The 18,656-nt window shown below is 36.2% G+C and overlaps 1 protein-coding gene across 4 annotated transcripts in view; it reads right to left on the bottom strand.

The window, feature by feature from the left end:
• CEP128 (centrosomal protein 128) overlaps nt 1-18,656 on the bottom strand; it is a 338,052-nt gene that overhangs the window by 314,013 nt on the left and 5,383 nt on the right. For 3 of the 4 annotated variants that reach the window (XM_045562473.1, XM_045562480.1, XM_045562489.1), the window contains exons 3-4: nt 5,327-5,473; nt 1,507-1,668 (exon numbers count right to left, since the gene is read on the bottom strand). In XM_045562473.1, coding sequence (XP_045418429.1) covers nt 1,507-1,653 — 147 coding nt within the window. In that variant the 5' untranslated portion in view covers nt 1,654-1,668; nt 5,327-5,473. The remainder of the gene's footprint in view (nt 1-1,506; nt 1,669-5,326; nt 5,474-18,656) is intronic. The other variant, XM_045562464.1, reaches the window with a different exon arrangement.

Raw genomic sequence — 18,656 nt, 5'->3', positions numbered from 1 at the left:
CAGTTTACTTGTGTGAAATCTGATGCACATAATTTAAATCCTTATTTAAGGCAGCCTAATAAGTCATAAACCATACATTGAAAAAAATCCCCATTTTTAATATGTGCACCTCAACTAATTCATACTTTCTTTACAGAAAAGGAATCCCAAAAGAACAAATCTAGTAGATTATGTACAAGGGAAGCAAACCATTAGGATCAGTGCTACTTCAATTATTACATCACCTCAGAACTTGATAAGAGGGGGTAAAAAGGGTCCATTAACCTTAAGCTATAAACAACAAATTTAGTTCTAATCACAACAGAAATGGTTTTCACCTAAATATTCTAGGTTTCACCTTAGAGATCAACAGAGGCAATTCTTTCAAAAATATATACTTATTAGTATACCTCATTGGTAGGAAAGTACAAGAATTCATACTCCAAAATTCCATTGTTATGGTAGTCTAAATACGTTTAAAAAGAATAGGCCTTCTGATTTTTAAATCAAATCATGGCTTCTCCGCCAAAAATTATCCTCTTCTTGTCTAAGCACACTAATCCAAGGCAATTAAAAGCCAAAATTCATACTTATCCAAGCTAAAAAGTAAGGGATTAATAAGTAGGAAATAAATTCTATTTCTGAGTTTTCTTTTCCCAGTATAACTATGCTACCCTTCCCCTACCTCTTTTCCTAAAGCCTTTCTATGGAAAGATGGAAACTGCCTCCACTCAAACTTCCAAACACTGTCAAAAGTTAGTCTCTAAAGCAAAATGGTGTCTCTGTATCATTCACTCATACGTAATCTACCTCACCAAAACATGGGCAACTTCTCTAAAGGCGTATGTCGAGAAGCTAAACTATGGTAATTTTGACTGGTTTCACTCCCACAATATTTTATTTAGAAATATTGCTTTATCCCAAAACACTCTCCACAACCTATCATATATTCCAAATGTCTTTACTGACTGTGGTAGGAAGAATAGTGGCCCTCAAAGATGTCCAAGTCCTAATTCTCAGGACCTGTGTACATGTACCTTACGTGGCAAAAGGGATTTTGCAGATGTGATTACATTAAAGACTCTGAGATGGGGAGATCCTAGTGGATTATTGAAATCCCAATGAAATCACAGGCATTCTTAAAAGAGGAAAAGGGAGGCAGGGGAGGTAGAGTGATGTGATATGAGAAGGACTCAGCCCATCCCTGTGGGCTTTGAAGATGAAGGAAGGCAGCCACGAGACGAGATATGTGGGCAGCCTCTAGAAGATGGAAAAGGCAAGAGACCAGGATTTCCCCCAGAGCCTCCAGGAAGCAATACAGCCCTACCAACACCCTGATTTTTAGTCCCATGAGACCAGTGTCAGACTTCTGACTTCCAAAACTGTAAGATAATAAGTCTGTGTTGTTTGAAGACATTAGCTTTGCAGTAATTTGTTACAGCAGCAAGAAAACTAAAACAGTGACTGAAACTATTACTTAGTTCAAACTACTTAAAATCTATCAAATGTAACCAGTGTTAAACTAACCTGTAAAGTACTCGTTATACTGTTGACCTTCTCAGTGACTTCTGCTGTAGGATGACTTCCAGTTTCCCTGTGGGTTGACCTGGCAGTCCATCGACTCAATCGGTCACGAAAGTGTAAGTGGTCTGACTCACTGGATGATTCTGCCATTGATTCATATAAATCCTTCAAAATAAATTCAGGTCAATGTCAATCAAATGGTAAAAATCAGGGAATTAGATTAATTTAACTCTTCTTTTTTTTTATCTTTTTGAGTATTTATTATTATGCCATTAAATATAAAATGTCCAATTTCAAATCAAAAGTATAGTTTATTATATCTCAAACTAGAAGCAGTACAATTAATCAAAGTATGCACCTAAACTATCGACACAGTTTTGCCATTTTAACGGTAGCCTGTTTATGCCAGCAGCAAAGCAGCCTGGAGAGCCAGAGGCGATGAAGTTGAGAAAGGTGTTTTCCACAGCTTGTTGAGAAGTGAACATTTTTCCTTGCAAGAAGTGGTCCAAAGCCTGGAAGAAGTGGTAGTCAGCTGGTAAAAAGTCTGATGAATACAGTAGATAACAGAGAGTTTCCAATTCCAGCTTCTGTAGTTTGAGCAGTGTTGTTTGAGTGACATGTGGCCAAGCGTTATCTTACAAGAGGATTGGCCTGTCTCTATTGACCAATCTCGGCTGCTTAATTACAAGCATCCTCATCATTTTGTCTAGTAGGTTGCAGGAGACATCCACTGTAATCAACTAACCAGGTTTCATGAAGCTTAGTGCATAATACCAGCACTGGACACCAGAAACCATTAGCTTTTTTTGATGAATATTCAGTTTTGGATGGGGTTTCATCACTTCATCGTTATCCAACCAACATGCCGAACCCTTGTGATTGTCAAAAAGAATCCATTTTTCATCACATGGAACAATACGGTGTAGAAATGATTTGTCTTTTTGTCATGACAGCAAAGAAAGGCAAGCTTCGAGACAACTCTCTTCTGACGCTCGTTTAATTCACGCGAAACCCATCTATCCAGCTTCTTTACTGTGCCCATTTGTTTCAAATGGTCCAATATTATTGGAATAGTAATATCAAACCTTGCTGCTAATTCATGCACAGGTTGAGATAGATTTGCTTCCACTATAGCTTTCAGCTCATCATTATCCACTTTGGTCTCAGGTCACCCACATGGCTCATTTTCAAGATTAAAATCATCACAAGAGAACTTCTCAAACCATTGACATACTGTGTGTTCATTAGCCACATCCTTCCCAAACACTTCATTAATATTTCAAGCTATCTGTGCGGCACTGGTTCCATGATGGAACTCATACTCAAAAATAACACGAATTTTTGACTTATTCACGGTTTCACAAAAATTGCTCTTAAAAAAATTAAAAGATAATCACAAGCCAAAATGTGCGTTTGAAAGATTGAGGATGTACCTTCACAATAAACATAAAACAAGTGTCCAAGTGAAATGTCAAAGATATCAACTGTCAAACTTAGTACATTTCATACTTAATAACCTAATACATTAGTTCTTTTGCATATCATAATTTCTACACACACAGCCTAAAAATACAAAAAGTCATTTCATCATGTAACTCTCCTTCTTTTCTTTTTTCTGCCTTAAGAGAGCAATTCCTCAGATATGATTTTAGTTATGTTTACAATTCTCAATAATAATAATCCTTTAGATTGTGCAATGCTTCCCAATTTTAAAAGCACTTTCACATACAGTACCTCGCTTAATCCTACCAACAACACTGTATGGTAGATGAGAAAAACACAGAGAGTTTCTAAAATTATGACCTTGTAGGTATCTTAATATTAGTCTGATAAGAATATTGTATCTTTAAACATAAAAATACAACAGACACACAGCATGACCTGCAATAAGAGAATCGCATTCATTGCACAGTGAAAACTCTCATGCATCTTAATTTAAAATATAACAGAATTAAACAAATGATGTAACAGAGGTACAAATTCTATAATGACAAATATGTGAGAAGATGGCATCTTCAACAGCTCCACCAAAATAGAAAGCCAAACACACTAAGAATAATTTCATCATTATTCTCTCAACATGCTTTCTTCCCACCCTTATCTCAATTTTCTACTTAATGCATAAGAAAATTATTTCATGTAAATAAATCTCAAAAGTTTCAGAAAAACCTTTTAATAGAAGTTGAAGAAGCTAAATATATTTACAACAAGGAAGCATCAGAGAAAACTCAAGCAGTCAAAAGCGAAAGTTTATTGATCATCCCAATAATTTCATTTTCTCCTTAATAGAGGGTTAACTTAATCTTTATTTTAATATTAATTGCTATAATCTTCCTAAAATCAACATGGCCATTTTTTTATGACTTAATAGTGTGATGAAACCTTTATTTAATGTTACAATACTCTGGACTTTTGGATCTTTATTCTGAATGCTTCTGGGAAGTACATGACCATATACCTAAAGAGAAGATAAAAGGAATTTGCAAAATGTATATAGATACTAGAGCATTTAATGAAAGCAATTGTGTTTTGAAAATATTAGATAAAACTAAATAAATAAATAAAGAACCAAAGACCCTTGCTGTGAGTTTAGATGTTTCAACATGAAATACAGTCTGTCCTTGCCGCATCAAAAGAAGGATCAATGGAATATCCAACTTCTTCACATTAGCTGAGACAGAGTTAGAGAACATCCTCAAATACATATGCTGCTTCTCCGCCCACCCATGCCTCTTAACTTCTTTCTGCACCTGTCTTCTCTGGTTCTTGCCTCCCTTCTTCTAGGTATAAGCACAAAGGTATGGTGCCCACAATGTAGCTCCCATCCATATCAGGAAACATGAACAAGAAACTAAGGCTGAAGCAAATGTTTGGCTTTGTTTGTACTTGCTTACAATTGTATAAGTGCAAAAGAATAAAGAAGAAATAAATCAAACCATTGGCCTCAGAGTAAGGGTTTTGTTTCCTGATTCCTTTTACCTCTTGTATAAAAGAAAATAATAATTATGCCCGGGATCTGCCTCTTTCATATCAAAATTCTATTGCTTAGAGGATAATAATACTCATGTTAACAGGTCATAATTCTGGAAATTAAATTGAAGTTAAGAAATCATGAGGCAGAATAAAAAGGTGATATTGAAAAAGACGATGCTTACTATAATGGTTGCTGATGAGAACAAGGAATAAAGTAACTATCTTTGGGACTTGATTTTTCTAAGAGTATCAAAATTTTAATAATAAACATTTATCTACAAATCACTTCATTGGATATAAATGGTATGTCAGACACTTCTAAAAAGTAGACAATTTGAGTTTCAACTTGACTAAAAAATAGTTATAGCTGAAATTCTTATGCTTTTTTTAGTAATTTGGAAAAATATTTAAATTATAAAATAATAGACTATCAAAATAAGCATGCATATATCTACCACCTAGAATAAATGCTATCATTCTGACATGTATACCTTCTAACGTTTTTTAGTAAAATATTTAGAATATTACAAATAAAGTGTTAGTACCCTCTGATCCCTCTTAACCTAGTACTATTCCTGCCCCACCTCCCTAGGAATAACCACTAGCAGGATTTCATGTATTATATAATTCTGCAGGCCATGTTTTTATACTTTTATCATAGGCATAGGTACCTCAAAATCTTTTGTATGAAACATGCATTATAGTCACTTGATAAATATTAACAAGACATGGGATACTGAATTTAACTCTAAAACAGAAAATCTTCATGGCATTAAATAAAATTAAGAACAACATTAAATTATCTCCAATTGTCATATAATACAAGGGAAAAAAATGACCCCTCACTTACCCCCACTGGGATTACATACTTTTAATAAAATAGAATCACACTTTCCAGCATGAGTTTCACCAGTACATACACACAAAGTCTTCAACTAATAATTTCAATTACTTTGAGCAATAAAAGATGTTCAAACTCCTGCATCTGATGGAACACCTGCAGAGATACCAAGATTTAAGGGGAGATATATCTGAGAAATTTGCATGGCTTTTTATTAAGCATAAGAAATACTTAGCAACCATCTAAGGACCTTTATTACTTAAGTTTCATAAATGTTGAATGAAGGAAAATTAAAGACTCTGATTATAATAAAAAATAGAAATTAAATTATTTTGCTGTTAATAAAAATTTGGCATTTTCTTTAACTATTACTGATAACTCAAAAGGTCAAACATGACTCCCATAGCTAATTGAGAGAACAACTGACCCTCAGTGCCAACACAGAAAGCAGCTACGGTAGCAGAGGTCTATCCTTACCACAAGATGCCAATACCACCACTCCCCAAATACAGGGTTGATGGAGAGAGAGAGAAACAGATGAGAATAGAGTGGCCACCAAAGTTGACAAGAGGCTCATGCCACATAATCAGAACCTAGGGTGGAATGTATGGAGGGCCATGAAAATAGTTCCTGAGAGCCCTTTAATATAACTGACTCAAAAAATAAAAAGCAGTGTCAATTATATACTTTTCATTCATCATTAACAATGTATTATTTTACACAATTAAAAAATTAATTTAAAAAACGTATGGTGAATCCTAGCATCACTGGCATTAATGAAAACTGACTAGGCCTCGGAAAATATTCTCCCCAGTGAAACTTTACCTAATATATTAGGTTCATTCCATGTTGATAAAAGCATACCAAGAGTGGTCACCTAAGAAAATAAATATACATGGCCATGAAAAAGTGTTCAACCGAATAATCTAAGAAATGTAAATTAAACAAGATGTCTTTCTAGCCTATTAAATTGTTTCCTTTTAAATAATAGTGTGTATGGTTACCCAGGTTGTAGCGGAAAGCGTACTCTTATACTGTTCTAACAGGAATGTGTAAATTGATACACCTTATGTGGATGTCAACAGGCAATATGCATCAAGAACAATTTGTACCTTTGATCTAGTAATTGAACTTGCAAAAATTTCCCCTAACAAAATCATCTAGAATACATATAGAAATATATATATTTCCATATATAGCTGTCCATATATATATATATATATATAAAATAGTTACTGTGAAGTTGTAATAGAAGGAAAATAAAAACAACTTAAATTTCAAAATATAAGAAAATGGGTAAAATATGGTACATCCATACCATGAACAGTACACAGACTTTAAAACCCCCGTTTCTGAAGAACATTTTATGGCAAAGAAGAGGATATAAAAGTATAAATTCCAATTTTATAATAAACTAGCTGTATGCATACATAAATTATCAGTATATAAATTTAGAGCCGCAGGAAAGAGCGGAGATAAAAGGGGAGGAAAACACACCAAAAGTATATATTTACCATCCAGAGTTTATAGTTAATTTGCATTTATTAAATATTCTTTCATAAATTTTCTATAATGAATATGTATTGATGTATAATCAGAAGGAAAACTACAATGTCTACTTAAAAGAAAGAAAAATATAAAGATCACCTTCAGATCTAGCAGGTTAATAGGCTGATAGCAGATTAACAAGCTGACAACCTAGAAAATGAGTTTAAATAAAAGCTCTACATTCAGAACTCCCTTCTTCTTGGTACCTGTTTCCTTTTCCTTCCTGGCAACTTCTTGAGCTTACTTCCTAATCCCCTAGCACCTATTTGTTAATGGATAGGGCCATGTCACTAGTTCTCACCAATTGATGAGCTGAAAAAAATGGGATCACAATACCAATCTCTATTGTTTCATACTAAAGAGCACTGGCTGACCAAAGGAACCATTTATCATGAGTTCATGAGCTAAAAGAAGAATTTTGTTTTAACTGTGCTGAAGGATAGTTATTAGAATTCAAAAACTGACTCACTTAAAGAAACACTCTAAATAGTGAAATGACTTAAAAATTGAAGGATTATGTAAAAATATATTAACGTGTACTGCCATTGCTTATATAATCAAATTCCACTTTGGGAAACAAATTAACAACAGCTCATGAGCAATATTTAATCACTAGTACAATTTGGAACCCAAAAACGAATTACTAAGACTAGTAGAAAAACAAACATCCATGTATGCTCAAGGAAAATCTTCATTATTATTTTTAAAGATATAAAAAAGTTCAATTGGATGAGGAATTTATTCTCATTACCATAAGAAATTTCAACATAATACTGAATGGAAGAAAAGAAAAAATTTCTACATTTGAAGAATGATTGTATTCTTAAAGAAAAATTTAAAGAAACTGAATTACCTAAATTCTGGCTGAAGATAAGAAAAGTATTTCCTTCAATTAGAGAAAAAGCAGTAAAAATTCTTCTGCAGGTTACTACCACCTGCTGGTGCAAGAAACTTCTCATTGATGAGAAAGCAACAATATTTGTGCTGTCTGCTTTTCAAACTCTGAGCTTTTTCCAAGACGCTAGAGAGGACTAAGATGGGTGACCTTGGGTGAAAGTCCCTAGAATCTTAGAGAAAGCTCTGGGTCTGAAAAGCAGATGGTACAATTGTTAGAATAGTTTATTTAGCTTCTCTCAACACATCAGTATTTAAAAGCATAAATATCGTTGCCTCTGCCTTAATGAACCTTATAAAGAAGACATATGGCCACCAGAGCAAGTAATGAACCCACATCAATGCGTTCCCACTGAGGCTCTATCCATCTAAAAGAAATGCCCGTATGTGATCCTAAACACAGCAACCAGAGAGAGTAAAACTGCATTCAAACCTTGTAATAAGAGGACTGGCAATGAGCCTTTACAAACTCAAGTCCACCTCTTTTGTTATTTGACCTAAAGAGCCATCAGATTGTCTTCATTATAATGACGCACATTTGTATGTATGAGAGCTATAATTTATTGATTCTCAAATCTCTTTTCCTCAGAGCCAGTTTAAAACAATTAGGATTTGCAAGCTGTTCCATAAAAGATAAGCACCCAGCATCAGGGGTGATATTTCACAAAGACTGACTAGTGCATGTTAAGTAGGAGATTGCTTCGGTAGCCACCAGGTGCCTTGGCCCTCCCTGTCCTCAAAGATGATGTTCAAGGTAATGATGTTGATATTTAGGGGGATGAGGAGAGATGGGGGGGTGTATTTTAAGCTTAATCATTAACCAATTTAAAATTTTAGAATGTATTTCTCACCGTTTCAATAGTTATATGACTTGAGCTTTGTCTAACCTTTGAGGTGAAAAAGTTAGCAAGCCAGCAGACATTACCACATAGAAACAATTATTGGTTACACCTGTCTTCTTCATATCACTGTTCTTCCATAATTTCAACTCTTCAAACCCTTTTGGTAAATTTATATAAGAATATAAATCAAAATCAACTGTCCAGTGCCAGTCCATCAGCCAGTTCTCTGTTATGTTGGTTAATAGTGTAAAACATAGGAAATACAATCAGATATTTAAAACAGATTCATTCATTCATAATTTACTGAATTGTCACTACATTAGAAATCAAAGATGAAAGTAAATAAGTAAGTCACAGTCCTTGATGAGACGTTAAGATTTGTAAGGTTAAGATTTACATATGGTGAGCTAAGTAATACAACAAAGTCCCAGGGGAGTCAGGTCAACATGCTTCCATTCATACTGAAGGATGAGTAAAGGTTTGACAGGAGGATAAGAAAAGGAAACAGGATCCAGTTAAAAACTGTCTCAGAGAAACTCGAGAGGGTCCAAATAAGCAGAGCTCTTGTATCCTTCCACCAGGGCAGTTGTGCCTTCATCTCATTTTCATGTTATGGTTTCAGGTAGTATGGACTGTTTTTTTAAAATGATCCTACTATTGTCAAAAGAAAAGAAAACCATTTGGAAGCTATTACCATAACTAATGAAAAAAACTAAATCTTGAGTGGAGAGTGACATGGTAATAAGCACATCAACATGGAGATTAGTTGAGAGGCTACTGCAATCTATTAGGTAATAATTGGTGAGCACCTAAGACAAAGGCAGTGAAGATGAAGAGTAGCAGGCATGGACTAAATGTAAGGGCAAGGTAAAGAGTCAAAAATGAATGACACGCTTCTGGTTTTGGTAGCTGCATGGATCATAGACTATTAAACTGAGCAAGGTAATCAATGAAAAGGAAAGACCTTCTAAGAGAAGGTATGTTCTAAATTGAACTTGTCCAAGCTTCAGTTAGGAAGGGAGAATCAATTTATCTATCACGGGAAGAAATATCAAAGAAAAGATGTCTGATAAGCAACTAGATATATGGATCTAAGGAAATATTTAAGTCATCAGTATGGGGGTGGATGATACACCAAGGAAAAAAATGCACAGTGAGAAAAGAAGTAGAAGAAGAGAAAACCCCTGAAGAGCTCCAACATATAAAAGGCAAACAGAAGGAGCTGGCAGATGAGACTTAAGAAGAAACATGAAAGGTAGGTGGGAAACTAGGGGAAACAGTATAACAGAAGTTATGAAAAGAAGGGTTTCAAGAAAGTAAGAAAAGAACTATTACAAATCTTGCCAGTTATTAATTTATTGCATCTCAGCTCCAAATCCATCCCTCATTGTCTGCTCTTTGAAAACATAGCTGAGCCCTTTAAACATTTCTCCTTTGTAGCTAGCATAATGTTAGGCTTTGTTAAAGAAAGTGCTGGAAGGAAATTGCAGGAAGAAGGGGCTTCTCTTCCTGATTCCAGTGTTTTCCACTTGTTGCATTTCTGTTTCAGCACCCTGTATGAGGGACATCCGGTGGTACTCATCCCCAGCAAATTTCAGCAGCACCCCACTGGGCAGCTTCCCATTAAGTTTTAGTAGCACTACCCCCACTCTCATTCTCAGTGAATCTCACAGGTATCCTCAGTCAACCCCACAGCTTCAGCCTACCAGCACCCCAGAAAGGTGTTTCCGGCCTTTCAGTCCTAGTTGCAGTTCCCTGCCCTCCAGCCTCATTCTGCCTTTACCTAGGAACAGTGTTCCCTGCTTGCCCAGAGACTGGACCAGCTCTGGCTTAGGTAACCCAGCAGGTCTCTCCACCATTCAGTGGATTGCAGCCACACCTTCTCCAATAAAGTCTGAATCCCAGCTTTGCAGAGGGACCCCTCCAAGTTTATACTTTTCCTGGGCACTCTCCCTCAGTCCTAGGGATGCTTCAGAGTTGTCTCTAAAGTATCAGATAATCCCAACAGATAATTCCCTGTTATAGTTAATTATAACTATATACTATAACAACAAACTGTTTTTCTCTGCCATAACTATTAGACTATGCTACTATAGCACAAAAGCAGAGACGATATGTAAATGAATGGGATAGCTTGATTTGGCCTGTGGTGGGCTGAATTTGGCCCATAGGACATGGCTTGCCAATCCCTACTTTATATTAAACTTTCTCTGTTCAAATTACTGTAAGTATCTGTCTCCCCTACTTAGAGGGAAACTCAGATTAGACTCTGATAGACAAATGCAACAGATATGGCAATAAGAAAAGGACTAGAAAGCATTCTTTGCAATTGTTAGTGAACATATTAAAAGCAGTCTCAGTAAAACAGTACAGGTGAGGAAGATGCCAGGTTGTAGAGTAAATGAAAAGCAAAAAAGCAGAGGCACCATGTATAAATCACTTTAAAGAAGTCTGGATATGTGAAGAAAGAAAGAGATGGAATAGGAGCTAGAAAGGGATATTTACTCATAGGATATAAGCCTCAGATTATAAAACATTTGGGATTCTAATACCAGACAGGTCCAAGATACAAGATGTTAGACTTCAGACAAGAACTACCTACTATTAGGATCCATACAAGCGAGCCACTTACTATCTAGAGTCCTATGCAACACTGGCTGAGGATTTTCTACACTTCTTTCTTACATTGTGACATATTTCCCCTACCCTCTGGGGTTAGTTCCCAGCTTTCAAGCCTCCTGTCTTACTAAGTGACACAAATAATGGTCTTCATCCTTAAACTTCTCAAACCGCATCACCAGATGATCCAGCAAACTGTAGCACAGCCAATTTTAAGGGTCAGGGAGAAGATAATGATGTTCTTGCCTAAGAACTGAAAGATAGTCCTTTGGTAAAAGTTTAATGAGCACAATTTAAAATTAAAGGTCAAAAGGAAAGGTGTTTTAAAACATTGATAAAGTAGAAACATACTGGATTTAATAATGGGAGCACATAGCTAGAAACCAGAACATGAGAGGTATAAACACAAGAACCACCATTTACTGAGTACCTCGGTGTGATAGGTACTTTGTGTATAGTAAAGTAGCTCAGTAAAGGTTGGCTTAACCTCAGGCCAACCTTGCAAGGCAGGATTTCTAACACCCCTTAGGGCAGAGACTATATCTTGTTCACCTTTCTATTCCTAGCCCCCAGAACCATGGCTTACACATTCAAAATTTAGATTTATTTCTTAAGTGAATAAAGTATTCCATTTTTTGCAAACAAAGAAACCAAGGCTCCCAGCGTTAAGCAGCTGGAAAGGCCTGGATTCAAACCATAATCTTAAAGCAACCTCTACATAAATAGGAGACCTCACAACTGGAAACATAAAACATATAAATCAGCCAAAAAAAATTTTTTATTTTAATTTGCTTTTCTGTGAAATTATGAGAATATAAATGGTACAATGCTACTTGTTTACATTTATACAAAGGCATAATAATGTTCAACTGTATTGAACTAATAATTGCTATTGACTTACAGTTTTCCATAGACATTAATCTCTATACTAAGTGCTTTATGTGCACTATCTCATTTAATCCTCATAATATTATCATCCCCATTTTACAGGAAAGAAAACTAACGCCTACAGAAGTAAAATAACTTAGTGAGTGGCAGAGCCAGGATTCAAATCCAGGTAAGGCATCTATCTCCAAAACCCAACCTTTTAATCAGTACACTGTTACATGTAAATGCAAGTCAAGAGAAGACAAAAAACATGTCTAACAGTTGAGTAAAGGTATTCTTCTTTAAAAGCAAAATGAGCTGAAAAGAATGGAGTACTTATTGTTGTAATCAAGGCTCTGAGACCCAACAAACCACCACACAGGAACTAGCTCAAGTGAAAGAGAAATTATTTTTTTTAAAAGAATATAATAATAATGGTGGTAGTGGTCATCATAGTGCAAAACAAAATAAGCAACACTACTAATAACCAACACTGATATGGCTCTTACTCTGTGCCAGGCCCTGTTCTAAGCACTTTACACATATTAACTAATTTAACCCCAGCAACAGTCCTACAAAGTAAACACTGCTGTAATCCATTTTACAGGTAAGGAAACTGAGCTTCCCAAAGTTAACTTGCCCAAATTTGGAAGAAACAAAGCTTTCTTACACACTTACACACACACACACCACACATCTCTACTCCATAAGAGAGTCCTGGCAGGCTCAGTCCCAGAGTGTCTTTTTGTTCCTCTTATTCTCCTCTTTAATCAGGAGAATATCCTGATCCAGCACCTCAGCTAGGAGGGCAGAACCACGTGGCCCAGTGCCCACAAAGCAGGGAGTGTGCAAGCACATGGCACATGTTCTGAGAATGGCCATGCAGCATACAGAATGACTGCTTACTCAGATAGGAAGAAAAGAACTTGCAGCTGCTCTAGATGATTATGTATGTGCCAGTTGTAAAAAATCAGCACAGTTTCAAAAGAATATAAAGTTACTTAATAACCCTCTCCCTATCTCACAATTGAATGACACAGATATTTCAGAGTTATACATCTACAACACTTCTAAAATTAATGAGGCAGTTTACAAAATTAACTAAAATGCAAAACATGTCAAGGTAAAAAATAAAACATAAGAAAAATAAAAAAGAGAGGAAAAGAAAGAAAAGAGAAGAGAAGAGAGAAAAGAAAAGAAAAGAAAAGAAAAGAAAAGAAAAGAAAAGAAAAGAAAAGAAAAGAAAAGAAAAGAAAAGAGAAAAGCAAGCAAGCAAGCAGGAAAGCTTATAGGGAAATGGATGCTAACAAACCCCTGAGATGAATTCATTTCTTATTGATGAGCAATGGAATTGCACTCTTGAAGTTGCTGCCAGATAAAAAAATAAACACAATATTCTCAAAATAGCAGATAAGAATTAAGTCTCATGAGAGCATAGATAGCCTCTATTAATTGTCTAAACTGCCCCAGACTGAACAAGAAACTAGCATGGACAAATACGGAGCTGGACCCCCGAGTTTCTGACACCATTTTGTTTAAATCAATGAAAACTAGAAGACTATTGAACAAACCCAGCCAACCAATATATATTTAAACATCATAGTCACTATGTTATTTTACAACTTTAATTTAAAAACAGGGAGAGTTCACTTAAAAGTTCTAATGCCAACTTCTCTTGAAAAATTCAAACATCTGGCAATGGTAAGGACAAACTTTCCTACGCCAACAGGGACGTAAATAGTATCTACCTAATGGTCAGACACACACCTTCCTGTTCGTCGCAATCCCCACCAGGCCTGCTTCACACAGTGTGTTACCTTACTGGCCCCACTTAGAAGCTGAGTTTGCAATCCTATTTTGAATACAGAACCAAGACAAAGGAAGTTTACCAGCCTCACTGCCGGGCTGAAAATGAGCAGTTCAATTGGAAAGAATTAATGAGGGTTAAATGCCTAAGATGCACTCTCTTCTACAGACCAGAAGGGAAATTGAGTAAGACAGAATAGGAAGACTGGTGCTCTGATAGAGCTTCTATAATGGCCATGCGCATAGATTATATATAAAAGCTGAGATACTGCTACTGAGCAAAAGGGCTTGATTTTAAGCAAACTACTTAGAAAATTTTCCCATTATTGTGTATATCAGAAACTAAATTCAGGAAAAAAAGTATAGTACTGTGAACCAAAATAAAATTTTAAGGCTCACCCCACCCCCCACCCCACCAGCTGACTGAATAGACCCCTTGTGGCCAAAGGAATATCCTAAAACTAAATTGCCTGCCAGGAGGAGGGAGGTCAGACAAGCCTCATCAAGCCCTCCTCTCTTCTTGGGGACATCCTTTGTAACCCATGTAACAGGCCTGAGGGTATGCAAGACAAACCTACAGGTCCCTCAGTTTACACAACAAATATATGTCCAGCCTCTTATCTCTCATAAACAGCTCCTATGTTAAAACATTCCAAGCCTTTAAGCAAAGTTTCATGTCTTTTTTTTTTTTTTTTTTTTTTTGAGACAGAGTCTCGCTTTGTTGCCCAGGCTACAGTGAGTGCCAGTGGCGTCAGCCTAGCTCACAGCAACCTCAGACTCCTGGGCTTAAGCGATCCTACTGCCTCGGCCTCCCGAGTAGCTGGGACTACAGGCATGCACCACCATGCCCGGCTTTTTCTATATATATTTTAGTTGGCCAGATAATTTCTTTCTATTTTTAGTGGAGAGGAGGTCTCGCTCTTGCTCAGGCTGGTCTCAAACTCCTGACCTCAAGCGATCCACCCGCCTCCGCCTCCCAGAGTGCTAGGATTACAGGCATGAGCCACCGCGCCTGGCCTAAAGTTCCATGTCTTTAACCAATTACAAGCCAAAGAATCTTTAAATCCACCTATAACCTGTAAGCTACACCCCTCCTTCAAGATGGCCCACCTTTTCAGGACCAATGAATGTCTCCCACGTATTGATTTATGACTTTATCTGCAACCCCCGTCTCCCTGAAATGTATAAAACCAAACTGTAACCCAACCATAGTGAGTCCACTTGCTCAAGGCTTCTTGGGTGTGGCTCTGGATTATGATCCTCAAATTTGGCTCAAAGTAAATCTCTTTAAAATTATTTTACAGAGTTTGGCTTCTTTTCCCATTAACAGTATGTTGCATAATTTGGCCCAGATTCTTCCCCCTCCCTATATGCACTACCTTCCCACCATAGGTAGAGTTACCTGCCCAGGCCCCTGACTCTGGGCTCAGCTACCTGACTTGCTTTGGCCAATAGGATTTTAGCTGACATGGCACAAACTGAGGTGTTACCACCTTGAAATGGGATTATGCACTAGAACTTGCTTTCCTGCAACTCTTCCATCTCTTCCATCTTGCTCTCCTGCAACTCTTCTTGGGTATGAGGACATGCTCAGGCTAGCCTGTGGAAGAGGTAGAATACATGGATGCCCCAGTGTCTTCCAGTTTAGATCAGCAGATCAGCTGACCCCAAACAAGTGAATGAGCCTAGCCATGATAAGCAGATAGCTTAGCTGATGCATTGCACAAGCAATAAACTAAACATTTTATTAAATTCTATGCATGTAACAGAATATCACATGGCCTCCAAAAATATGTGCAATTATGTATCAATTAAAAAATCTCTAAAAAACAAAAACAACAAAAAAAGTTTATTGTTGTATGCCTCCAAAGTTTCATGTGCTATGCGGCAAAGGCTGACTGACATATATATACATACACATACACACAGATGTTCCCTTACTTAGGATGGTTAGATTTAACAATTTTTCAACTTTACAGCAGTGTGAAAGAAATAGCATTCAGTAGAAATCGTACTTCAAGTACCCACACAACCATTCTGCCTTGCACTTTCAGTATAGTATTCATTTCATTACATGAAATATTCAATACTTTACTGTACAATAGGCTTTGGTTTAGATGATTTTGTCCAACTGTAGGCTAATGTAAGTGTTCTGAGCATGTTTAGAGTAGACTAGGCTAAGCTGTGATGTTCCATAGATTAGGGGTATTAAGTGCATTTTCAACTTAGGCATTTATTGGAATGAAACCCCATCATAAGTAAAGGAACATCTGTAGTTCACTAATAAGTCATTTGGTTTGGTTCAGAAAATAGTTAATTTCCTAAAGTTTCCTCTCAACCCTACTCGCCTTGAGAAAATGGATATAAATTCAGAGATATTGATAGTCTTCTAATTTGAGGGGGAAAAAAGGACAGATCCAAGTTAGGATGCACAAAATAAGCATAACCAGTTGATATAACAAATGACAAGCTAGTAGTTTTTGAGAAAAAAGATTCAAAACAATCATAAACAGTAGTTGGGGCTATTTATTTGTTCCTCGTAATAATTTCAGTTTCTCATAAGAAACAAGTTGTTTCCTAACTATATCACAAAGCATACTTGTTTTCTTCCTCCTACTTTTTAAAGAAAACAAACTCTTCTTGACTTTTCTAGTGAACAAAACAACACTGACAAAGGGAAATATTTGTATTGCCATTTATACCTTAATTTTACATATTGCTTTATAGCTTACAAAGCATTTTCATTAATATATTCTCATTTGATCTTTATTTCAATCCTGTAAAGTTGATATAATTACAACTTTACTTTTGCTACTAAAGAAATATGAAGCTTTGAGTAAAGTACTTGCCCAAGATTGCTTTGCTAAAAAATTGCAAAAACAGAACTAGAACCCAAATCTCTCAGCTAGCACTTTTTTCACTGCATTTTTTTTTTTTTTTTTTTTTTTTGAGACAGGGTCTCACTCTATCGCCATGGGTAGAGTACAGTGGTGTCATGATAGCTCACAGCAACCTCAAACTTCTGGGATCAAACAATCCTCCTGCCTCAGCCAAGTAACTGAGACTACAGGCTCATGCCACAACACCCAGCTAATTTTTCTATTTTTAGTAGAGACAGGGTCTCGCTCTTGCTCAGGCTGGTCTCAAACTCCTGACCTCAAGCAATCTTCCCACCTTGGACTCTCAGAGTGCTAGGATTATAGGCATGAGCCACCGCGCATTTTTAGATGCAAATGAATTGTGCAAATGCCAAATATATTGCCCAATCACCAAAATATTTCCTTTGTCTTTCCCTGCCATATATCTCATGATCCATCCCTCCTGCCCTCTCTCCAAAAACACATGTAAGATGAGTATTCCTTACATACTTATTTACTTAGAACCAAAGGTTCATATAATGGATATAAGATAATGAAGTATTAAATATGTAAATCTGTTATAAATACAACTCTCTATAGCTATGTTAAGATGTCTTTAAAATAATCTTTTCTCTTATAAAGAATGATTAGAACCTCTTTCAAGCACAAAAATGTCCTTTCCCCGACAACCCCCAGAAACCCATATCCTAAAACTTTATTAAAAAAAAATAAAGACATTCTCTTTCCGGTCTATATGTATTTTCTACCTCACTTTTTTCCTTTCTAAAACTCTTTATTTCTTTCTTCCTAAAACCTCTTCCTAAAATTCTATATTTCTTTCTTCCTCTACTCTTCTCACTATCTTTAAAATTTTCCCTGAACTCTTACATAATAAAAAAAACTGAATACATTGTTATTGTACTTATTGATATGCTTATTGAAGAGTTCTGTTTCTTATTCTTAATTTTATAAGTGGAAAAATAGGATAATTTGTATATTCTTCCCAAAATATAATAAAAACTTCTAAATTTTAAAAAAATTCTTATCCTTGACTATACCATGAACCCCTTCCCAGAATGTTTTAAATGTATAAATTAAAATTTAAAATATATAGGATTATAAAGGCATCCAATTATAGTAAAATACAGCTCAGTATCGCTTAAAACCAATTATATTTAAAAACCGAATTACTCAGAGTACATGGAGTAGACTCCAGTTAAGAATTCCAGCTCTAAAAACCTTCAAAAAAAAATATTGTAACACTGCAGGATAACTAGTGCTTTTACAACATAGATTACTGTTTGACAATAGTCCTACAAGCTGGGTACTATTGTCATCGTTATACACACCATGAGAAAAGAGGCTTAGAGAAACTATGTAAGACCGAAGGGAACACAGCTACCAAGACATGAGTCCTGAGGCTTTCTCCAAGGCTCAGGTTCCTACCACCCATACCTTCTCATTGCCACTGGCACCACTCACAACTCAGGACTTTTCTTAACTCATTCCCAGCCACCGAAACGGCTTCCTAACTCTGACGCTTTTCCTATCCATTCCAACCTTCATTGATACTCCACTGCCCACATGATTGAGTCTAGGTTTTTGAATCAGGAATTCCAGACCCCAACTTTGAAGCCACCTTTCTTTTCAACCAAAGGACTACGGAAAACATATGTCTTACATTCTGCTGTTAACACCAGCTATTCTCCTACCACTCCCAACCCTCATTAAAGTTGGAATGCCTTCTCCTGTCTACTATTTCCACCTGTTTAAATTCAACTCATCCTTCCAGGCATAGCTTAAATAATACAATCTCAGTGAAGCTTTCAACCTCCAGCCAGAAGTGATCTTTCCTCCCTCTGCATTCTTATAGCTCTATAAATGTAGCAAGACACTTATTAAACA

Source organism: Lemur catta, chromosome 1, assembly GCF_020740605.2.
Source record: "Lemur catta isolate mLemCat1 chromosome 1, mLemCat1.pri, whole genome shotgun sequence".
Classification (NCBI taxonomy): domain Eukaryota; kingdom Metazoa; phylum Chordata; class Mammalia; order Primates; family Lemuridae; genus Lemur; species Lemur catta.
This window is presented reverse-complemented; position numbering and strand designations above follow the sequence as displayed.